This window comes from Erithacus rubecula (assembly GCF_903797595.1).
Source record: "Erithacus rubecula genome assembly, chromosome: 22".
Classification (NCBI taxonomy): Eukaryota; Metazoa; Chordata; class Aves; order Passeriformes; family Muscicapidae; genus Erithacus; species Erithacus rubecula.
In genome coordinates, this window is record NC_136674.1 from 5056750 (window position 1) to 5081740 (window position 24991).

Here is a 24991-nt window from a genome sequence, read left to right on the forward strand (position 1 = left end):
AGGGAGAGGCACCGGAACGGAACCGGGAATGGTCCCGGGCGCTCCCCGCGTTCCCTCCCGGCCCGAGCACTCCAGCCCCTCTCAGGATGCTCCATCTCCCCTTTTCCTCTAAAAACTATCGCCAAATACATATTTTTTTATATTTACTAAAAGTGCCCAATGCCTAAAAGAGTTCAGGGTTCAATCCTTAAAGCAAACAAACCTTCATTTACATTGTTCGTGATAAGAATAATAGCATTGTTATATATTGCGTTATTATATATTATTGTCTGCCGTTAGTAATTAGTATTATTAATGGGAATAAGATGATGCTGATGATGTTTTCACGGGGATAATGTGAATTCTGGTGGAGCTGTTCACAAGCTGGGAGAAAACCTTCCCTAAATATTGGATGAAAAATATTCCCTAAAAATGCTTTGGGAAGGTAAAACTCCAGCAGTCCCATGTGGATCAGGAAGGGCAGAAATCCCCGTGGCTTCCACAATGACAGCAATGGATTAATGAGTGATAGTTACCATTATTAACTCCAGCATTTCCTCTAAAATATCGAAAATAAACGCAGGAGCTCACATGAAAAGAAGTATTTTGCAATAAAAGATCCAATCCTTGGAGCTGCAGTCTTTGCTTTCTGTGATACTGAGCTAAAAGAGGGGAAAAATAAAGCCGATAATAAAATAAAAAATAATAAAAAAAAAGCCTTAAAATAAAGCTGCTGTGACTGTGGGCACAGCACGCAGTTGTTTTCAGCCACTTTAAGGGATGATATTTGGATTAAAGTCTCGGGGTCGCTGTTTTTTACAGCGCTGGGGTCTCACCCAAACTTCGGGAGCGCCCCTGTGCTCCAACCCCGCTCAGGGATTACTCCAGCCAGGGCTGTGAAAATAAATCCGCATTTCCTGATTAATTCACTCAAAGCATCCCCCACTTTAGCTGATTAATTATAAACTGGCACACGAAAAAGAGATACTTTAGTTCTAAGATCGTTCTGAATCATCCCAATGACTTTGCTACAAAGAAAATAAAAATAAACAATTCTTACCCAGCCCAGCACTGGAGAATTGTTGTCTGCCGAGCCGGAGAATGCAGGAGCAGCGGCGATTATCTCGCCATGAATCATTAATAGAATAACAAAAGGTGAGGAAGGCTTTAGGGACTCATTAACGAGAGCAGAACGGCCACGTTTTTATTTAAACACGCTCATTTACACAATAGCTGCTTCCCCCACCCCTCCTCGGAACACACCTGTGCACCTGGAAATCAGAATTAACACCTAAATAAACAAAATATTATTTAACGAAGCGATTTGGGCGTGGTGACACACGGAATAACTTGTTTCTTTTTTTTTATTTTTTTGTTGTTGTGAGCATCCCAGCGCTGCAGCTGCTTCTCTGGAACACCAGGGGTGGTGCATAGTTCATAAAAAGGCTAAAAACTGCCAGAAAAGGGATAAATCACAGTCGCGGTCTGGAGTTATTGCAGTGCAAATTTAATTGGGAGCAGTGCTTTAATGAAGTGGCAATGAAACAAGAGGTAGGTGCTTTCCTCCTGGATGGCAAGAATTAAAAACTTTGCTTAAAAGCAGCTCCAGCTTGGTGTGTGAGATCTCAGGAGCACGAAGGAGTCAGGGCTGGCTGCAGCTGGAAGAGATTCCAAAAGAGACACAAAAAGTTGCAAAGTTTTGTTGTGAGAGGTTGTTTTTTTTGGGATGAGCTCTTTCTTCCACCCCGATCTGAATTTCAGTGACACAAAAGTTGTTTTTAGCTTGCTGTTCAAGGTGCTGAAGGGGGTCACTGAAGAGCAGAAGGTTGTTGGTTTGTGGAAATAAATAAAGTGCATTTTTCTGCTCCTGCTCCTTCAAAAATGCAACCTCGAGTTATATGGATTTATTTATTTCCCAGGATTGTCAAAAAAAAAAAAAAAAATCAACCAAAATTTATTCCACTGATGGAAGAGACCAGGAGAGACAATTTTGGAGCAACTCTTCCATGGTCTCTTTCCTCACCCCCTTTTGTGTTCCACATGATGCAGTTTTAATACAAATATTTCTTCCTATTCCTGAAATATTTTCCATTTCTGACCCCATATTCCCTTCCAAAGCAGTAAAATCAGCACTTCTGTGCACCACTCAAGGCTACCAGGTGTTCTGACAGAGCATTTAAATGAAGAAATGACATCTTATAAATATTTTTTTTAAACAAAGCTGAATAAGATGATTTTTCAAGTTTGCAAATGACTCCAACAACATCCCCTGTCATTCCTCACTTTTCTCCTCCAGGTTATCCAAACTCCAACAGTGTTTTTGTCTTTTTCCTGCAACATGATGGAACTGAAAGTGCTAAAATGAATATATCAAGATAATTTTCATCCACACACGAGCTCATGCAGAGTTGGGGACATTAGATTTGAAATCTATTTACAATTTTACATATTTTACAATATATAGTTCATCTTTACAGCTACAGAATAAGTTGAGACTAACATTGGTACCTTTTTTTTTTTCTGCTGGAGCTTGGCTTCAAGTTAAACTGATTATTAAAAACAATTAATAGTGCATGCTTAGAAGGAAGCTTTCAGGAGAGATGGCAATGGACTAGTGTTGTTCAAAAATTACACCAGTTTGTGTAGAAAATCGAAATTCAGTTCAAAAAACCCACCAAAGCCTAATAGAAATCTACTGGACTAAAATAAATACAATTCATTACACTTAACCAAAAAAAAAAAAAAAAAAAACAAAAACACCCAAAACAAAACAAAAAACCCAAAGCAAACCCCCCCCAAAAGTACCTTTAAAAATGTACTGATTTAAGCTTTTTTTTTTTTTTTTAGCTTTAAATTTCTTTCCCTTCCCAATTAGCTGAGGATAATTATCCTGCATAAACCTGAGGCTGCAGTGGTGGGGGCAGCTTGTCATTCTCCACATTTTCAGAGTCAATGGCTGCTAAGGCTTGACTTTTTGGTTTGATCTCTAAGGGATATTTCTCCACAATATCTTCCACCTCCTTGGTGATGCCATCAGTCCAATCAATCAGGTCCTTCTCCAGCTTCTTGGCTTCACTGACAATTCTTTCCTGTCTCTCATTCAACTGAGAGAGGAGGTCTAAGCTTTTGCACATTTGCTTCACCCCCAGGCAGACATCAGGGGAGAAACTGTCAGATTCCTGCTTTTTTGGGGAGGTCTGGCCAGTCATGAAACGATCAAAATCTTCCTGGCTCAGATTTAAAGACTGAGCATCCAGTTTTTCAATGAAGGCCACAGCACAGCACTGCAAACAAACCAGAGAGAGCATCACTGCAAGACCTGAGTCACCACAGACTGCAATACACCCATTTTCTATTCCTTACGCTCCTCTGATTTTTTAATTTTTTTTTTTTTTGCCCTAAATGAGCTTTTCCAGAAGTTCATGTCATCAGACACTTCATACAACTCTTTCCTCTTTCCAAAAGTTTGAAGAAATAAAAAAATTGAGCTGCTGAGGTACATTCCAGACCTCAGGGTCTCTGTGTTTGGGAGGTGAGGGAACAGCAGGAACATGCCAAGGAGACAGGAGCAGTGTATTAATATTTAATTATCTGATCAGCAGAGATCTGCTATGCAGATTAATCAATTAATTAATTTCCTGAAGGAAGGAATGCCAAAGCCCAGCTTACAGGGTGGATGCTCTGCCCCTACTGACATGAACTTTTAACATTCCAAGTGTTTCATTCAAGTCTGTTAATTTCCCTCTAGGATTCTTTATGATAAAATGCAGAGCACATCAAGAAATGCCTCTTGGAGAAGCTGTAAAAAACCTGTTTTTACTCTAATTCTGCAGTGCCTTCAGGAAACTCTCCTGGGCTCAAAGAGGGGACTTTGCATCTGGAACATCTGCACAGCCCAAACTCAGGGTTTGAGGAACAGAAAGGCCTGATATTGCAGGATAAAAATACACCCAATTTTTAGCATCAATAAATAAAGGGTTTAAAGTTATAAAGTAAGAAATCCAAGCTCTGGTTTGGACAGCAGAGAAGGAAGAGAGAGAAAATAAAACTGGCAGTGCCCTAAGTAACCTCAACCACTGTCTGAAGATTAATTTTAATTTCTGTTTCCCTTTGCTGGCAACTCCTACCTCCAGATAAAAGCCAAACCTTGCTGTCCAAGCCCAGCTCTCCTCCTGCACTCACCAGGTTGGTGAAATAATATCCATCCTCCCCAGTCATCAGCCTGCTGGGGTTGCAGAAGCGAGTGATGTACTGGATGTTGGACTGCAGGCGTGGGGGGTTCCCCTTGAGCACAATGTAAATCAGGGTGGGCAGGAAATCATCAGCAGAGGCTGGCTCATTTTTGGTGATTTTGATGGCATTGAAGATGTGCTTGCTGCATTTGGTGATGCAGGCCAGTTTATCCCGAGGGACACGCTTGGAGTCCATCTCAATGATATCTGGGAGGGGAAAACCAGAAGAAAAAAAAATCTAAATTGTATTATTTAGGTAATATTTGCTAGGTAATATTGAGAGTGCATCATTTCTGTCTGTGGGGAAGTGTTTCATGTAGATCAGCTAAGCCTGAACACTTCAGTGTGGAAAATTCTCCCTGCTCCACAGGTGAAATTCCAAACACACAAAGATTCCTGCACATTTAACAGCCTGGACCCCCCTTGTGATGACAGCAAAAATCATCTCAATAAGAAAGAGAGAGAAAATTTAAAGCTGGAAATAGAGAATTCATCCTCACAAACCTGTAATTGCCTTTACAACCATGTCAGAGACTTCTGGGATTTCCTCACTGACAGGAACACACAGCATCTGGGGAGTCACCCAGTGCAAAGCCCTGGGACAGGAAACAAAGGGTTAACTCTTCAGTGCCACTGACATCCAGGTGTTGGAAAGCAGCTGAACTCAGGGCACAAGGAATGCTTTATGGCAATGAGGCATTATTCCAACCATAAACCACTTTATTCCACTGAAGTAATTTATTTTCAGAGAAAATATTTCCTTTTTCTTTTTCATTTTTTTGGCTGTAATTTAACAAAAGCAAATTTTCCCAGTGTAGTGGTTGTCATTATCCCACCTATTAACTCTTTCTGTATTTTAAAGAAAATGGTCTGAACCCTTAACAAGCCATTTTCTGTGCACAGCACAAGGTTTTCAACATGGTTGATTCAGAGCTCATTCAGAGAATTAGGGATTACTCAATTATTTTTCCTTTTAAGCCTTACCTGATCCTTTTCTGCACAGCAAGGTCTTTCTTCTCATCATCAGTTGTCTCAGGGCAAAAAACATATTTATACTGTCGAGTCATGATGTATTTCTCAACCTCATCCATTGCCTTCTCCACTTTTTCAGGGGGCACTGAAAGGGACAAATCCCTCAAATGAAACATTCCAGGGCTCTTTTTGGAAGGTTTAATCCCAATATCATCAAATTAATATTACTCATTCAAGCCAACCTGAGTTCATAAATAGATATCATGGGAAGTAAAAATAAAATGGGTAGAATTCCACTGAGAATTTAAAAGAAAGCTGTAAAAACAAATATTTAGACAGCAAAACTTCCTGGAGGGAACAATTCTAACTCTGGTACCAGACCCTGCTCCCAGCATTTCTGAGAGCTGGGAATGCTTTGCTTTAACTGCAAATTCAGGAGGTTTTAGTTTTACATCCCTGCCTTTGGAACAGGAAGATGAAAAGGAAGAACTTGGTACCTTTCCAACGTGTCTGCAGCCTGTCTGCTACATTTTGGTAGAAGTCCTGGGCACACTCAGATTGTTCCTCAATGCTTAAATCCTGCAGGAGAACAAGGATTAAGTGTGAAGAGCTGGCAGCAACAGCTCATGGTTTGCTTTGGTTTAAGGCAAGTGTCCAGCTGCTGTAACAGTCTGGGAATGCAGAGGTGTCAGAGGTGTTTATGGTGGCTCAATTTTACTTAAAAATAGGAGAAGCCAACACTGGCTCTTAAATGTGTGAAAGATTTGTATTTATTTGCTGCATAAATGGATATTAGCACAGGTGCAATGGCTTTTTTCCCCCCGAGGAGAACTGACAAAACTCAGACTAAGCAAAATGTTTGTCCCTATTTAACCTCTGATTTTTAAAAGACAATTTGTAGTCTAGAAAACCCCCAAGAACATCAATTATTTGAAGGGTATCTCTACAGCAGACACTTCTGATGTTAATGTGAAATATATTCACAGTGGTATTTGTGAAACAACACTGGATCTTGCTAACTGAGCTCCTGAAGAACGTAACAGAGTTTGAAGGTTTAAAATTTAATTAATTAAGACAATTTGCATCATTAAATGAAACATACATTACAAAAAAGTGGGGGGAGAATTTGATTTCTGAATTCTCCAAGGCAAAAAACTGAACATTTTCCTGAACACAAGTCTCAGCTCTTGTTGAGACTGGACTTTAGGCCTGGTTTATGTGTAGTAAAAAAATTCTCTGTTTTGAGAAGGCTGAAGTAGGAAATGAGAACACCTTCAGTGCCTGAAGCCAAAAATAAAACCACACTGTTCTCACAAACTCTGTGCTCAGAATGAACAGATATAAAGGCAAAGAAATCAAGATTCAAGAAGATTTCAAAGCAGAGGGAATGTAAGATTCCATAAGAACTTGTGAGGAGATAATTTGTGGAACTAAATAAGAAAGGGGGAAAAAAAGTTGTGCTGAATTCTGACTCATTCCAACCATAGGTGGCACCACAGACTCATTAATATTTCAAGAACATTGATTTCTTTTTTAATGGAATATGAAGATGTAACACTTATTTCATATTAAAAAAAAAAAAACAGCACAGACAAATTCCTCTTCCTCATGAAAGGAGAGGGTGCTGAAATATCTTTAGAAGTTTTTAGGCTTAAGTTGTGTCATCTCTGGAAGTGTCCAAGGTCAGGCTGGGTGGGGTTTGGAGAAACCTGGGACTGTGCCCATGGAACCAGATCATCTTTAATTCCTTTCCAACCCAAACCACTCTGTGATATCTAAAAACTCACCAGGTGATATATTATATAATTTCCACAAGTCATATGAATGTAGAATATTGCTGAACAGACTCATTTATGTGGGATTTACTCAGGACTGATTTATCTGGGATGCTCTGGGGTTAGAAGGATCCTTTGGTCCCACACTATTAAAAAAAGGCACCCAGATCTTAATTTGATTAATCCAATCATCTGAAGGCTCCTGCCACACTCCAAAAAATCCACACTGCTGGAACAAGAGCAGCATTTCCTCCTTCTCTCTCCCCAATTCCCCAATTTTACTGGGACAAGAGGAAATCAGAGCTCACCCTTTTATGACTCATGGTGTCCAGAAAGAGTTTGCATTGCTTGTAGATATCCTGGCCAGGCTTCTGGTAAGTCCTGATGAATTCTATGAACTCCTTGGACACTCTGTCTGTCTCAATGCTGGCCTGCCTGTGGATGGCAGGGCTGGGAGCTTTGGCCTCCTGGATCTCTGCTGGCAAAATTCACAGCAGTTCTTTTATACTGATGGATCATTTTAGAAAGATTTTAGCATTTTGACCAGTTGTTTGGTTTTTGGTTTTTTTTCAGCTGTGCAGACAATTGGTCATTTATTTCTCAAGCTTTGCCAGGGAAATGCTGGATATTATTCAACACAGCAATAATTCTTAAACACAAATCCAGGAAAAGTGAGTATCCCACTGTACCCCCATTCACACTAATGGCCTTTTTATATGAGAAGTGACTGCAACATAGGGTTGCTTTTGGATTTTATAGTCACTCCAAGGTCAGACATCTCTATTTAAGGTTTCCAGCTGGGATTCTACAGATTCCTAAAGATAATGGGGTGGTTTTCCCACTCCCCCTAACCCCCACAAGCAGATCCCAAGCAGCTCAGGGCACTTCTCCTCAAGGAACACACACTGCAAGGTGACAGAGCTGCATCCATGGGGGTTTTTCCCACAAAAAACCATTTGATTTTCCAAGTTCCAAGTTCATTGTGCTGCTCCAATACCTTCACCCACCTTTCAGCTTGCCAGCCAACGCTGTTGGAAATGGAGGGATTGAATAGAGGTGGTGGAAATGAACGTGGTGAGAGGCAAGCAGCAGAGAGACAGAAAACATGAAAATATTCGTGGTCAGCATGAGACAAACATGGCTTTCAACCTGAAAACACTTCACATGCACAGAAATCCTGCTGTCAACAAGCATGCAGAACTCCAAAGGAGAAAGAAAGAAATGGGATTCATATGTTTAAGCTTATTTAATTTGGATTGGAGGGAGCTTAGTGGGGGTTTTTTTGCTTGTTATTTGTTTTTGAAGGGATCAAGCACTACAGAAAACCCAAATCTGTGTCACTCAGTGAGCACCAAATTCTGCTCCTCTGACCAAAGCTCCACACTGCAGCACAGGAAAAACTTGGTCAGGCACCATCAGAGCACCTCTGGAATTTCAGTGCCCAGAACACAAAAGGTTTTGCAAATATTTAGATTCCAACTGCAGTAATTGAGATGGAGAGTGCAACAACTCCTTTCTACTTACTCAGGGACACTTTCCCAGAGGGGATTTCCTTCCATGGCCTTTACACCTAAGATTCATTGCATGAATCCCAAATCCTACACAGGATTCCAGCTGAAGGGTGGCCATTAATTCAAATTGTCACATTTAACATTAGAGAAGCAGAAAGTTTATTTGGAAATAATTAACAGAGAAAAGGGCAGAGTTATCAGACATTTCTTCTGTGATTAATCACTGATCTCATTTCACACTATAGCTGAAGGTTTATTTACTTACTCCAACAATGAGTTCACTCTTTTACAAAAATAATGAGCCTCATTTTACTGTTTGACTTTAAAGATTTTGATTATTTTTTCAGTCACAAATTCAAACTAGATTGTTGTTTAGTTACTAGAGAGATGCAGTCAACTGAGGCAGATTAATATTAAGTATAAAAGAATGAATGCTTATTAGAATGAACTGTCTTTTAATGAGTTACACCATGAATTACTTCTAGTTGCAACTTCATTAATCTCCAAGCTGAAATCCTGATTTAAGGAAAATTAATCTGTACTGATTACCAAAAGGCTGCAGGAGCAAATGACCTTCCAGCAATAAATATCCTCAAGTTTGCCCTGTGCTCTCAGAGAATTCAGTCTAACTAAAAAGAAGCTGATTGCAGCCAAGAAATTCCAACAAGTTCAAGGCAGCCCAGCAGAGGAAAATGCCAAAATGCCAGGAGTGAGCATGGGAAGAGTTAAGGAAGGATCAGCTTCACAAAGAGAATGAATATTTAAATCTTTCTACAGGAAAGCCACTTGTCACAGCAGAACAGGAGCACTCCAGGGGTTCACTATGGTTGTGCCATGGCCACAGAGCCCAGTCCAAGCATGGGTGTCACACAGGGGTTGTCACCAGCTCTGTTACACACACAGCCCTTCAGCACCTTCCTGTCATTTCAAACATCTGCACATCTCTTTAGCCAGAGCAGGTCAGGATTGCAAACAAATAATGGAGGATGGGCTCTTAAAGCTGTTTGTATCAAGGGGTTTGGTGTTCTTTTGGTTTAAATGAAACCAGTGTCTCCTCTTGATGGGAGATTTTCTTCTTGTTTTGTATAATAAACACCTGGAGATGCTTTGACAAAGTTCTTGAAGTGCCAAATTCTCTATTTTCAACTCGTAATAATCAGATTTGTAACAGGAACCTGGTATTCTATTTTTTAACTAAAAACACAAAGCAGCACAAGATCCAGTTAACTCTTAGAAAATTCTTATTTTTTTGATCCTAATCATAAAGTGGAGCTCAAAGAAGCTTCAGCTTTACTCCTATGACTCCCTACTAAAAAACAAAGGATTGGTTTAGAGATTCAACATCACCTCAGGATGCTGGACTTGCTTTTTTCACCATCTTCATGTTGAAGAGCAGGAGTTACAATTGGCACAACCCTAGTTTGTGTTTAGCAAAGCCCAACTAAGAGCCAAGCTTACTAAAACCAGGCAGACAGCTTGCCCAGGCTGTGCTGCATTACCTTCAGAAGGGGAAGCCAGTTCCCAGGAGGGAGTAAAAATCTCCTTCAAATCCCTGAGAATGTTATCAGCATTTCTCTCCCTCCCAAGCTGTCCTTGCTTAGGGGTTTTCTCTTGAGCTGCTGAAATAAAAAGGCCAAAGCAAGCAGGGCACCAAGAGCAGGAGCGTGGCAGGATGAGTGGTGAAGGGATAAGGAAAGAGATGGAAAGTGAGAAGAATGAACATTAAAAAATAAATTTAAAAAAATGGTTTAACACAGGTGAATGAATGCCTCGTAGCCAGCTGCTGCCATGCACCAGGACAATTCTAATAAGAAAAATGCTGAATTTCAAATTAAGGAAATGCATCTTCTCTAAGGTTAAGACAGATTAATGCTGCTTTTCCTTCTGGAATTCCTCCTCCACAGCCCAGCATTTCCCAGTTCTGGCCTGTGAGAGCTATTGCTATGCAAAGCCAGCAGTGCCATTCATCATTCCTGCTTGTAACACATTCTGTAGAACAAACACCCAACCCAGCCAGCCACCAACTTGATATTCCCAGCCCACACAAACACTGCAGCCTCACATTTCTGTGCAGCTCAAGGCTCCCTGCTCACACATGCCATTTTTCCTGTCAAAGTGAGGCACTCTGGCAGCACCAGCTGATATTTTCTCTCAGGGTTTCTGAGACTGACAGCCAGCACCTTCTCTGCTGCTCTCTCCAGGAGGAATTCCCCTTCCAGCCCTAAATCCTGCTGTGACACCAGGAATGACTCAGGAATTTCACAGGAATGTGTGCCAGAGGAAGAGGAACTGCTCCTCAGCAGTGCAGTGCCACCACCAGGAACACATTTATGCTGTTTAGTGGAAGAACTGCTGTGTCATCACATTTAAACACAGGTTTAGCAGTGCACTGCTCCATTTCACAGATTGTTTGGCATCACTCACATTTTTCTGTGTTTTCAGTAACAATCACTCTCCAGAAGAATCACTATTCCAACTTTTGAAAGTCAAAGCACAGAGCATTAATCTGCCTTTTAGAACAACACATCTGCCAGAATTTTTCTAATTTTAAGAAGCATGAAAAGCAGGGTTACCCTTCTTAGCTCCTGCTCTGGAAGAAGCAGTGAAGAACTTCTTTACAGTAGTGACTTTTCTTGTTTTCTCATTGGTTTTCTTCTCCTCAAACTTTGAAAAAGTCAGGGATTGTGCTCCTTGGGTGCTCTGGCTGCTGGCATAGGCTTCTTCCTCCTCACGCTGGAGCCTGGAATTACAAACATCCAGGGCTGATTTAAGGGCTGATTTCCTGTACAATCATTGGAATTGGAAAAATCCAGGTCTGTGCAGTCATTAATTACTCATCTGACATGCTAATTCTTCTCTCTGCCTATCTCCCTTCACTACAGGACACCCACCCTTTCCATGCTGCAGTGGTGAAAGTCACCTTCCCCCTCATGTCACACTGAATTCTCTAAAGGCACAGGGGAGATTCACTGCCTGCCTCACACTGAGCTCCCAACCTGTTACCTCAGGCTGTCCTTTCCCACCTTACAAAAGCAAAATAGCCTGTCCCAGTCTCAGGAATAAATCATTGTTGTCATAATCTGCTTTGGTAATAAATATCTGCTTGAATGCATCAGGCAAACTTTGAAAGACCAAGTTTTTAATCTCAAGTAGAGGAGGGCAAACTCACCAATCCTTTTTTCCTCCTATGCAGGAGGACTCTAACAGGTTACATTTTATCACCCTCCAAGATGCTGGGAGGCTGAGCAATTGTCTTTAAACATCCCCCCAGCTCAGGATGTACCATAAACAGTCTGGGATCTGCAATCTCTCAAGGCAGGAATTGTATTTTATCAATGCTGAGAAGCCTGTCTGTTCACTGCAACAATCACAGCTGATCTGTGCCTTTAGCATCTCCCAGCTACTCATTAAGGAATTCCTTAAATACCCCACTTTGTTTCAGAGATGATCCAAGACTGGCAGCACAACTATCTGCCCTAATAAAGATTTTATTAACTGCTTAAAGTATTTATGACACGACCTCTGTGCTGCTACCTCTGAAAACACATTTTCCATTTTCAGGCTCAAACATTTAGCACACGAGAAAAACTAGAGTGGATTGCAGAAAATAAGTGATTAGACAATTACCTAAAGTAGCAAATCTAAGGCCTTGATGTTCTTGGGCTTAAGCCCAAGTTTAAAAGTTGAAAAGAATGCAGTTCAAAACAATGACCACAGACAAGACTAAAACCAGTTTTTAATCTGCAGCTGGTGCTGCCTATACCCAAGAAAATAATTGTCATCTCCAGAGGGTATTTTAATCAAAATTTTCCATTTAACCCTTCTAACTGCTAGATAGAAACACAGATTTGCATCTGCAAATCAGGTCAAAGTATTCATTGGGAGGTTGGGCTCTGTTTCCATTTGTTTCTTCCCACATTTTCTTTTCAAATCTCTTACACTAAATGCCATAAACATCCATCTTTGCATCAAAAGGAAGGTTTGAATTCCTGCTGGGAAGGTCAAATTGGGGAATTTGTGATGAACCTGAGCCAGAGCAAACAGCTGACAGGAAGCAGGAGGCAGGAACAGAATTTGGAGGAGTCACCCTGGAGGAAGGAAGGAAGAAGGTTCTTTACCTCTCTGCCAGCTCCCAGTCCTCCTGAATCTGCTTCTGCCTGGCCTTGTGGTACTCCTCCCTCCAGCACTTGGAGCAGAAGCCCTGCCAGGCAGGATTGCCATAGTAACCACAGCCCTTCTTGCACAGCAGCTCCGACTGATCCACGTGGATCCCCCTGCGCTCCGACTTCAGGTTCATTTTCCTCCTGCTGGAAGAGGAGAAGGGTTAAAAACACCAAGGTGGCAGCAGCCTGCTGGGAATCCTTGCTGAGGGTTTGCCTTTGGAAAGGAGTCACCTGCTTCAATTATTTAACAGCTCCATAGCAACCAAATGAATGCCAGGGAGGAAGGGCACAGTTACATAACCAGGAGCCCCAAAGGCAGGGGCAGCAGGAGCAGATCTCTGCAGGGCTGTGACTCTCACACAGCTCCAGGGAGTGTCCCAGGGCAGCAGTGACAGTCCCACACCAGGGGACACACTGCCAAGGCACATCTCTGCAGGGCTGTGACACTCACACAGCTCCAGAAAGAGCCCCAGGGCAGCAGTGACAGTCCCACACCAGGGGACACACTGACAAGGCACATCTCTGCAGGGCTGTGACTCTCACACAGCTCCAGAAAGAGCCCCAGGGCAGCAGTGACAGTCCCACACCAGGGGACACACTGCCAAGGCACATCTCTGCAGGGCTGTGACTCTCACACAGCTCCAGAAAGAGCCCCAGGGCAGCAGTGACAGTCCCACACCAGGGGACACACTGCCAAGGCACATCTCTGCAGGGCTGTGACACTCACACAGCTCCAGAGAGTGTCCAGGGAACCAGTGACAGTCCCACACCAAGGGACAAAAGCCCAAGGTTCATCTTTGCAGGGCTGTGACACTCACACAGCCCCAGAGAGTGTCCAGGGAACCAGTGACAGTCCCACACCAGGGGACAAAAGCCCAAGGTTCATCTTTGCAGGGCTGTGACACTCACACAGCTCCAGGGAGTGTCCCAGAGAACTAGTGACAGTCCCACACCAAGGGACACACTGACAAGGCACATCTCTGCAGGGCTGTGACACTCACACAGCTCCAGAAAGAGCCCCAGGGCAGCAGTGACAGTCCCACACCAGGGGACACACTGCCAAGGCACATCTCTGCAGGGCTGTGACACTCACACAGCTCCAGGGAGTGTCCAGGGAACCAGTGACAGTCCCACAGCCAGGGGACAAAAGCCCAAGGCTCTGCTCTCACCTTGCTCTGACAGCCAGAGGCACAAAGCAATGGGGGGAAAACAAGAACTAAAGTTCCAAAAACCAGCTGAGGGAGCACATAGGATATCCTGTGTTGAGACAGAACACAGAACCACTCTGGTGAGGCTTCAGGGATCTCTGGCCTCCAAAAGTCTCTTCAGAACCCACTGAGGAATCCCAGCTGGGCACATCCCCATTTCCTGCAGGTTCTGCCAGAGTTAAACCTCCTGCACACAGCACAGCTCTGGGGTTTATATTTAGTGCCTGCAACAAAAAGATTCTCCTGCCCACACCAGCACTGCCAAGGCTGTCTTGGAGCATGCAGTGAGCATCCAGCCTCCCTTCCTCTCCTGGCAGGAACCATCCCACATCCCAGTCCCTGCTTCCCTTGGGAAATGCTGGAGCCACTTCAGAGCAGCAGCACAGGATCATGTGCACCAGCAAGGTTAAGGTGTGCATATTAAAATATTGACATTTGGATTGTAATATTGACAAACTGACAGCAGAGATAGCACAGCAAGGCTCTGCCCAGTCAATCCAGCCCCTTTTCCTTCCTGCCATTCCAGAGGTTATGGAAAGTGAGAGGAAAAGGGATTTTCTCAAACTGAAGAACAGCAGAAACTGAGCCAGAGTTCTCTTCTTTTCCCTGAAATTCCACCCCAAACTCTGCTCTGCATCATCCAGCAGAAGATGGAATATGCAGAAATGTCACTGAGAGTTTTCTGCTACAGGAAGTTCCAGCTCTTCTATTCCAAGCTCATTTATCCATTTTAAAAGACTGATAATGTTTAATATTTCCCATTAATCTAATTCAGTTATTTTAGGCAAAGTAACAGGAAACACACAGTTTTTCTCTGAGGGGGGAACAAATTCAATATTCCATCTTATCTACGTAAGCATTAAGATTTCTTCCACTTTTCTATTTTTGAAAGAAATAATGAGTTTCTAAAAATAAGCTAAAAATAGTTTCATTGTAGAGACATGCATATTAAGGGAATCAATCAATTTCTTAATGACATAATTTATATCTATGTGTTCTCATTTTTATTGATGGGAGAACAGCTGAATACTTTTTTTTCTTTCCCACATTATTATGCTGCTGCAGAGCAAAAAACAAAACAAACAAAAAAAAGATATTTTAAATATTTAAGAGCTTCACTTCATTCCCATTTACAGAAATAACTGAGAAAGATAAATATGTTGCTTTCACAAAAAAATTTTTGCTTTCATTTCCTGACTTCTCAAGGAAGGTCTGTGTGGGAGCTCCTGGCTGCCAACACCTCCAGGCTCAGAAATTAAACTTTCAGTGTGTGTCAGCTGCACAGCCTGGGCAGGAATTGCATTCTGGCAGGATTTGCACACTCAGGCCATCCCCAGAGCATCACTCATGTCCTTGAGCAACAATTCTGAAAAAAAGGGGAAGCAAAAGCCTGAAACTCTTCACTGATTCAGTTTCAAGAACACTTCCTAAAAGCAGAAGCTGCAGCAGCATCTTGGTCAGAGACCTCTATTGCAGGTGCCTGAATTAGAAAAAAATGTTATAAATATGCATGAAATGTTTAATTGCCATTAATGTGAAGCTGATCAGTCAATGTTTTCACTGTAAACCACAGAGACACAATAAATAAAAATATTCTCATGTCATAAACCTCCCAGAAATTTTACAGGGACTTCTGTCACCCACCAGAACAGAGCTACAACTCTGGAACTGCAATAATTCCAAGGATTCAGGTGTGTGCTCTTATTCAAAAGCACCATATTCCAGAGTCTCATTTGAAAATTAAAGGAATTCAATAAAATACCTGCCCCTGCTTCTCTCCCAGCCAACACCTGAAACCACAGTGTGGTTTCTCTGCCACTTGGGCACTTTCACCCCTCCAGAGAGGCACAAAAATCATCTTTGTGCCCACAGAGCTTCACCCCCCCCAGTGCCAGCATTCCCTGTGTGTAAATGAAACTAAAAATAAAGTTTCTGTTCAGCCTCCAAACTCAGCAGCTGCAAAGTCAGGAGCTCTCCCCTCCCTGGGAGTGTTTCAGTGCCACCAGCTCAGGTGTGGGGACACAGGAGTCACCCTGACCCTCAGCAAGGTGTCACATGCTGCACACTGAGCTGAGACCTGCACAAAAAAAAAAAAAAAAAAAAATTCCCAGCTGATTTCTGCAGGTCAGCATTAATAATTTAATGAAGAAAACAAGCTGGGTGTTGATAAAATGGATGTGAAAAAACCCTCTCAAATTAATTTTTAGTAAGTAAATCACTGCTTGTGTTATAAACTTACATAATCAAAATGTTTTGTTGGAACTGTTGAGTATCCAAAATGCTTTTTCCCCCTTTTCTCTGTTCCCTTCTCTCCCTTGCACTTCAGCTAAAGGTGATTATTCCTTATCCAACAATCACCTACTCAGTGTTTGCACAGCCACACCACACATTTTGCACAGTCAGATCTCTTATTTTCACTCCTGCCCTGGATAATGGCCTGATCAAAGCTCACTTCTAAGATAATTTAAAAAAAACCAACAGATTTGTTGTTTTTCTGGAGTTGGAGAGCAGGCAACTCCAAACACCTTTACAACACTGCCCACTGAGAAGCCAGAAAAACACAAGGAAGGTAACAAACTTCCATATTTAAAAAAAAAAATCTCTAATTCAGAAGTACAATAAAGTACTAGAAGATCATAAATAACATTAACTCCTAATTTAGGGAGGTGCTTTGCACCAAACATCTCCTTGCATCTCCTGCATCCCAGTTAAAGAACTTCAAGAAATGCCACATCTCACTCCCAGGAGCAAAAATTCAATGTAATTTAAAATTGATTCATCCTCTGCTTTGCTTAGTGAGTGTTTCCAAAAGCTCTGCAGGGAGGGCAAGAGTGACACCCCACAAACACCATGGGGCAGAAACTTCTTTTGAGCAATTCTGTGCCAGGACCAGACCTCATCACACCTTAAGATTTGTGTTAATATTTGTATTCAACTCCTTTGAAGAGTTTAGAAAAAAGAATGAGCTCTAAAGACTTGGTTATTAATTTATAAAATGCCTTTACTTAATGTTACTTATTTGCAAGTAAAACTTCTGGTGTCCTGCTCTCCACTGAAATGGGAAAATGGAAATCATCCAACTATGATTTTCTAAATTTTCTCTTTTCTATGATTTTTTTAGGTTCACCTCACACCCCAGGGGTGGCTCCTGAGGGATTTTTTTGGGATAATCACAGCCTGGAAAGGTTGTGCTTTGCAAAATGCTCCCTGTCTTAATGCCACAAGAATTCCCAGTTTAAGCCTCCATGCCCAGCTTTATTTTCCCAAATCCTACTGAAATCAAAAGGAAATGAGGGCTATGATTCTTATCAAACCAGATCTATCTGCACATCAAAGGTCTCTAATGACAGATCAGATCTGCCCCAGCTTTTCTAGAGCATCTCACAGTGGTTTTGTTATGATGGAAAAAAACACCAAATCACTGTGGTTTAATTCAAAACCAGCTTTCTATTGGCTTTAATGCAATTTATTCTGAAGCTCTCAAATACATCTTCCTATCAACTGATTTTTCTTGCTGTACCCACGCTTGCATAATTTTTTTTCTTTTTATTCACCCTTTTAGGGCAATACCAACTCAGAGACACTTCTCATCCTTGTTCACACCCCTCAATTTTTTCCTGTTGAGTTTTTCATCCAAGAACCCCCAATAAATCACAGCTCTCCCTTCAGAACATGGGGACTCAGGATATTTTTCAGGAAGGACAAAGCAGCTGCCTGTAAAGCTGAAACTGAGAACATGTGCAAACACTGCAGGAACCCAAACCAGTAAAAACAACTTTCCTTTCTCACTTCCCTTTCCCTGTCACACGCTTTGAACCAACACAGAGTTCAGACACAGGAAACACCAATTTGGTTCCAAGCCCATAAATCCCAATATTTTTACCAGAATTAACTGAAGGAGCAGCAATCATCCCTTCAGGACTTTGAACCTTTTGTAGCACAGTAACAGCAAAATACTAAATTTGAATTTTCACACAGAGCAAGCTATGAAATAACAAAAAAAAATTCATATTAAACCTATTAAATCAGGTGCCAGTCACATCGAAGAGCAGATGCATCCTCACTTTTTATGTGGTAGGAAAAAAAAAGGCTCCTCAAACCCAAATTGGATTTATCACCCAGGGCTGATTTAATGCACACATGAAAGACCAAACTTATGTAACAGCTTTTTTTCAGCCAGAAATATGAGAAATTCTCACACACAGCTTTGGCTTGGGGAAAGGACTGGGTGAAAGATGCTTTAGGAGCAGCAAGGATTTACCACAAGCTCCAACACCCCCAGCTTGTTTTTCTGGTTATTTTCCACCCTCCTGCCTGGCAAAATTATCTGTACCTTTATTATGAGTGCACATTGTGAGGAGGGATCAGCTGGGTCATAAACTATTTATTAGTCCAGGATTGCTGAGGTCACCTTTGAGAGCTGCCTGGAAAAGCTCACTTTCAAAGCTGAACAGAAAGGGTTTTGCTTAATCAATCAATAAACACCTTCAGTGAGAGTTAATTGCAATCAATTTATAATTATTACAAGCTGGCAAGAACAGTTTTTGAGTAACTCCACAAGCTAAAATTTAGAAGAGTTTTAACTCTATAATTGAAGTTCTATAAATGAGATTCAGTATTGGTAACAACTTAATTAAAGCAAAACATAGGCTGGGAACAGGTAGGTTTGGTTTGTGGGTATGTTTTGATTTCTTTTTGTTATTGGTTTGGTTATTTTTTTTTCTTCCCTCCCTAAAATCAATTTTCTCAAAAAAAAAAAAAATTTAAATCTTGGCACAAACATTAACAACAACCTACAGCAGTCTTTTCACTGGGCTGAAGCAAATGTGATTGAGCTCTTCAAAAGTCACTCCAGCACTTAATGAACAACTTGAATTCTAATTCAAAAACATCAAAGTGCCCCAAAGTTCATGGTGAACTCATTGCACAATGACCATTGCCAGAAAGTGGCATTTGAAAGGAGAAAAAAATAAAAAGAAAACCAGGGAAGCCTCCAAACACACAATTCTTATATTAACTACTGTTGGTTCACATTTTAACTGAATGCTCCATCGTAATTCACAACAAGAGAGCAGCCAACAACTTTAATCACTAAAAACAGATTTATAAGGCAGGTTAGAAAATGCATCAAAGCTGAGTTGAGGAAGGATGGATTCAAAGTGTATTTTGCATTTTCCCAAAGAAAAAAGTGTCCTTAAAATGTATTTATTCCAAAAACCAGTGACACAAACACCCCAAAACTCTGAAGAGCAGCAGCCTACGTGTGGAAAGAGTCGTGATTCAGGTGCAACCCCAAACACTCAGACATGTAATTAGCAGCAGGGTAATTAACCATGAGCTAATTTCCTCCCAAGGAAAGGGTGGGGCAAGATGAGCTCAGGCTCCAGAACAGAAAATACAAAAGCCATTAGACAAGTGGGGAATTAACAAGAAACCCGACTGTGATCTCTGCAGTGCTCGAACTTTGAATGTGCATCTTGCTCACCATTACAGGATTTCACTTCAGCAGCTGTAGGATAAACAGGGCAGGCTGCTCAAAAATAGTCCCAAGAAAAGAAACAGTCACTGCTCTGATGAGCAACCAAACCACAGAGCCGGGTCCTGGTGTTCACAGGGGAAATTGCAGCCACTGCTTCAAACTTCCAAACTCCTGATGGCCACAAGGCTCCAGATCTCAATTCCCTCAGCTTGGAGTTGTGTTTTTCCTTCAAATGTCAGCCCAGGCCTGGGGCTACAGCCTTGGTTTGCCCTTTGAAATGGCCAGGCTGTGTCTCACCATCTCCATGTGACCCACAGCTGTGCTTCAAATGAAATCACAGGAAACTTCTGAAAACTCTTTGTGCTGCTTGATTGGGAATTCAGGTCAGAATAAAGGAAAGAGCAGCTTAAACTGCTAAAATCTCCTCAGAAACAGCAGCAACAGGCTCCTACACACTATTTCCTGCCAACCACACTCACCTGGACACAGATGGAAATTAAGTTGCCCAAAACCTCAGAGAAAAACTTCAAAATGTTTTATACACTTTGTACCTGACTCGTTACAGGCATTTTAACAGGATTTCACAAGCAACACTTCTAGGTCTAGATCACAAGTAGTTAATCATCAGGGAAAAAAAAAAAGTCTCAAGCATAATTGGGGATTACACAACAAGGAAAGAAGGAGCTGAGAAAGCTAGGACAGCCTTAAATAACACCACAAAACAAAATTAAATACCAGAATCATGGACTACCTTCAAGCTCACAATCAGTTTGTTGTGCAAACAGTCTTAGGAATTGTTATAGTTGGTTTTCTATCCTATTCTCCTGTTCTATTGTGTGTTGTTTTGGGTTTTCTTCTTGGTCAGCAAAACATTCCACTGAGCTACAATTCACTTCCTAATCCTCCCTGCTGCAAAAAACACTTGTGTAACCGTGTCCAGAAGGCCAGCACATCCAATTCCTGAGCAAAGCACTGTTCCTGGAAAACACCTCATCCTTCTACACTGTCTGGTCATTAGTACAAAAATAAAAAAGAGTTGGGCAACTGGAAAACCAGAATCAGCTCAGTTCAGTTCCCAAAGTCCTGGTGTGAGGAATTTCACCCTTCAAAAGTAGTTTTGAACAAGCACAAATAAAAGTATGGCAGGTCATTTAAATCACGTGGATTTAAATCACAACCTCCACAATGCCACTTTTTTATCCCCCCAAACCGTTCAGTGCTGCTAATTCCCAGAAAAAAAAAAAAAAAAAATTGCCTGTAAAATCTTTTCAGTGAAACCACAGAGCAGGAGGATTTCAGCCAGCACCGAGCCACCCCTTCAGAGAATTTCTTTGGTAATTCGAGCACATCATTCATCTCTCAGCACCTCACACCCTCTGTCAGCCCCTCCCTGCTGCAGCCCCAACTCCCCAGGGCTAAAGCAGCGACGGACACCCACAAAAGCCTCCAAAACGCGCTGCTCAGCATCTTAAATGTGCTCTGAACTTCACCTGGCTTCACTTTAAAGGATTGTGATCCGCAGCTGTGCGGTGAGAAGCCGGGCAAGGACAATAATCACAGGGAAAAAGCAAAAAACTCATTGATCCGTAAGGAATTCGTCAGGAAAACAGGTTGGGGGTGATTGGTAAAGCTATCAGTGACACCTGCACTGTATTAACCACAAGCACCCGTGGAATTAACTAAAATACACAGATAATAAAAATGAGCTTTAGGAGCTGCACATGGAGGAGGGCGAACACCCACAAAAAGCATTCAAAAAAACCACCGCTAATATCTTAAAAATTCTCCAAACTTCCCCCGGCTTGAGCTTAAAGGACTTGAATCCTCAGCCGGGCAGCGGCGATACTTACAAAAAAAGAGCCAAAAATTCCTTGACCCACAGGGAACTCATGAGGAAAACAGGCTGAGGGGACATAGTGGCAAAGCTGTCATGCCACCGGCACAGACCCATCGAATGGAAATACACATATACATGGAATAAAAATTGGCTGTGGGAGCTGCACACGGGGAGGAAGGCGGCTTGCCAAGTTCCCGCATATCCCGGTGTTTATCCCGCTCAGGGACCCTCGCCCAGGCCCGAGGGGCGGCGGGGCCGGTCTGAAGCCCCTCAGGGGGCGGGCACCGACCCGCGACCCTCAGGACGGGCTATAACCGGGGGGACGCGGCCGCCCCCGCTGCCCCCGGGCGCTCACCCCCAGCTCTCACCGGTGTCCCGGGCGGCGGGGCCGGCCCGCCCGCTGCGCTGCTGCTGCTGCTGCCGCCGCGGCCCCTCACAGCCCCTCACGGCCCCGGCGCTGCCCGCGCCCGCCCTCCGTCCCTCCCTCGGCTCCGGCGGAAGGGCGGGCGGCACCTCCGGGGCGGGACCGAGCCCGGAAGGAAGCGGGGCCCGGCGGGGCTGGGCGGAGCGGCAGCGGCGGGCGGTGTGAGGGGCCGAGGGGAGCCGGGCGCTGTCAGGGAGCCCCGGGCGGTGTGAGGGCCAGTAAGGCCGAGGGGTGCCGGGCGCTGTCAGGGCCGGCGGGGCCGCAGGAGCCCCGGGCGGTGTGAGGGAGCCCCGGGCGCTGTCCGGGCCGGCGGGGCCGCAGGATCGCCGGGCAGTGTGAGGGGCCGAGGGGAGCCGGGCGCTGTCAGGGCCGGCACACGGCCGTGCTGAGCTGTGAGCACATCCACAGCCCCTCTCCTCAGCTTGTTGTTACCTACCCCTCCCAGCGGAGCGCATTCCCGCACTGCAGCCTCCATTCCTTCTCCCTTCCCTCCCCAGACCCCTCACGGGCTGCAATGCCCGGCCCTGGCCCACACAAACACCCCAGAGCTGCCTTTGGGAAATGTAAAAATACCCGCTGCTGTTTCAAACTCCTCTTTCCGTGCTCAGTTACAGAGTGTTGTTTGCTGATTTCCATCCTTTTTTTAACCCTTCTTTATTTATTTTTCCTCAGCAAGTGAGACAGGGAGCACTTCACAGATGGACAGCAAGGGATTGACTTCAGAACAAGGGGAAATTCTTCTGCCCACAGGCAAAAGGTGATTTTTGAGCACAGCAGAACGTGGGGCAGCACAGGGACTGTCCCTGGGCTGTGTCACAGGATGGGTGGCACGGAGGGGAGGATGGAGTCAGGGACACTGGAATGACCCCGAGCACAAGTGCCCTCTGCTCAGGAAATGATCATAAATGACTAAATGCCATTAAAACATCCCAGGACAGGATTCCTGTCCTAATTTTCATTTGCACTCAGGCAGAGCACACTCAAATCCAGGGAAGGTGAGTAAAAGCACTGCAGTGGCTGCAGATCAGATGAGCCAGAATTCCAACAGTTGTCAGTATCATAATCTTTTATTGCACAACACAACCTTTATATCCACATTTTCTTCTATGTGTTTTAAATAAAAAACATACAGAATTTATATTACCTGAACTGAAAAGTCAAAAGTATTAAGAAATAATACCACTGCAGTACTCACAGTATTAAACATCACACATCAACATAATTATTAACAAAACACATTTGGAGATAATTCCAAACCCTGATCATTAGCATCCAGGCTGGATTTTTCAAAGGCATTACGGGTTACAATGCATAGACACATACAATTTATAATTCAGCAAAACAAAATCCATTTATAAAAGTCACAGTGAAAGTGGAGGTAAACTTATACTAAGCCTGTGTAAGTAAAATGACTATGAACTGCTGTTCTGGAAAGTGATTTCCAGTTAGAGAATTATATACAGGAGATAATAACAGAACAGAATTCTCCTCTGAAATCAGCTTATTTGCAGAAAGAATGAAAGACTGGAGAGTTTTTGGGTTTTTTTATAGCCCAAAACTTAGAACTATCCTGGGTTCTGTGTGTTGTGTGTGAAAAACCTAAAAACATCTTGAGGGCTCAGTAATGCCAACCACAACTTTAAGCCAGTGGGGTTTATAAATTGTCCAGGGTGAATTAAAAGAAGTGAAAGAAATCAGCTCTGCAATGGGAACAGGCAGCTCTGACAGAATTTTTCCATCATCCCCACATTATGTCCCCTGTCATCTCTGAATAATGAGGATAAACCTGGGAATGAGGGCTCCCAGGGCTTGCAAATGCCAAATGAAGCTACAGAACCTTTAATTATATCAGTAATTAGCTTTTTAGGAATAAAAAAACAAATCAGGGATCATGCAGCTCAGCTCCCAAAATAGAGTTCTGAGGCTGAATACATATTCCTATGTAAGCCCTTAAAAAAAGTAAGAATTTATATTTCTTAACAGTCATTAGGAAAAAAAGATAAAGCAGAAGAGTGAAATTAAAGTGATTGTTTTCTCAGTTAGTTTAATCCATTTATTCAGGTATTTTTGAGAGTAATGAGATTTTATAAATAAGGTTCTTTAGCAACTAACAGTCACCACACTGTGATATTAAATTATTAGTTTAATAATGAGTTTAAAACAGGCTGAGTAATCACCTGGCAAACAAATCTGAGGGTGCAGCAGAGAAGAGAGAAATTTCCTGCAGGTGGAATTGCAGCTGTGAAAGGGAAGAAGAGGCTGAGGGGATCCAGTTGGAGTCATTAACTGGGAATCATCTGACAAATGGGGGATTGGGATCTCAAAGTTTCCTTTAGAGGTAGTGAGGATTGTCCCTGGGGAATAAATTCACTCCCTTATTTCCAAAAACCAGTGCTCAGGACACTGGAAATCAGCTCACTGGGAAAACTCAGATACCCCAAAAACTCAAATTAAAGCTCTGTGTCACAAAACATCCATTGCTCCAACTCAGGGCAGGGTTTAACAAAGAGCAGTTTAAAATCCACATCAGGGTTTAACAAAGCTCTCAGAGCAGTTTAAAATCCACACCAGGGTTTAACAGAGCTCTCAGAGCAGTTTAAAATCCCCAGACCAGGGTTTAACAGAGCTCTCAGAGCAGTTTAAAATCCCCAGACCAGGGTTTAACAGAGCTCTCAGAGCAGTTTAAAATCCACACCAGGGTTTAACAAAGCTCTCAGAGCAGTTTAAAATCCCCAGACCAGGGTTTAACAGAGCTCTCAGAGCAGTTTAAAATCCCCAGACCAGGGTTTAACAGAGCTCTCAGAGCAGTTTAAAATCCCCACATCCTGCAGGTTGCTGGAATTGTTGAGCTGCTCCCCAGTCAGCTCACTGCTCAAGACAAGTGTCTGAGTTTTGCCTTCAGGGCTGTGAGCACCGTGTCCCAGGATGGAGCCTGGAGTGGGGAAGGAGCCTGATCCTCCTCAGCCTCACTGTGGCAGATTTCCTGGTTTTTACAGACTTTGGGATGGGGGATTTTCCAAATGAGAGCAGCAGATACCTGAGCCATGAGCTGGCTGATCACAAAACCAATGTTTAACTCAACCCTTATCACTCTTGCCACATTCAGGGAAGAATATTACACAACTAATGACAAAATTTCAAAAATACTCACATTAACAAATTCAGGTATTTGCATATATATTACATCATGAGGTGTCTCCCAAGCAGAATTACTAAAACTTAAAAATTCCCTCAAAAAGGGGGGTGATGCAGAAATTCCTGCAATAATTCACTGCTTTTGTTTAAGGTAACTCAACCTGAAGTGCTTAAAAAAAAATAAATAAAGAACTCACACTCTCATAGATGCAGAACTGATCCCTCATTATAGGTTAAAATAAAAATTAAAAATCCAGCACAAGGACCCCAGAGGAT

General features: G+C 42.8%; 1 protein-coding gene across 8 annotated transcripts; it reads right to left on the minus strand.

Annotated features, from left to right (window-relative positions):
• Window positions 1–1157: 1157 nt before the first annotated feature.
• Window positions 1158–21492, minus strand: RABGEF1 (RAB guanine nucleotide exchange factor 1). Of its 8 annotated transcripts, XM_079325207.1 has the most exons (11): window positions 12588–12773; window positions 11043–11209; window positions 9969–10088; window positions 7966–7989; window positions 7267–7436; window positions 5681–5762; window positions 5196–5328; window positions 4716–4807; window positions 4162–4418; window positions 2880–3263; window positions 1158–1637 (listed from the first exon to the last, which is right to left on the minus strand). In XM_079325207.1, exons 1-11 carry the CDS (start codon window positions 12764–12766, stop codon window positions 1605–1607), a joined length of 1641 nt encoding a protein of 546 aa, XP_079181333.1. In that variant the 5' UTR covers window positions 12767–12773; the 3' UTR covers window positions 1158–1604. The 8 variants fall into 8 exon arrangements, with proteins under 8 accessions (XP_079181333.1, XP_079181336.1, XP_079181335.1 ...); XM_079325210.1 differs by lacking the exon at window positions 1158–1637 and having other exon boundaries at window positions 2397–3263; window positions 7267–7433; window positions 7966–7986; XM_079325209.1 differs by lacking the exon at window positions 1158–1637 and having other exon boundaries at window positions 2397–3263; window positions 7966–7986.
• Between the last annotated feature and the right edge of the window lie 3499 nt (window positions 21493–24991).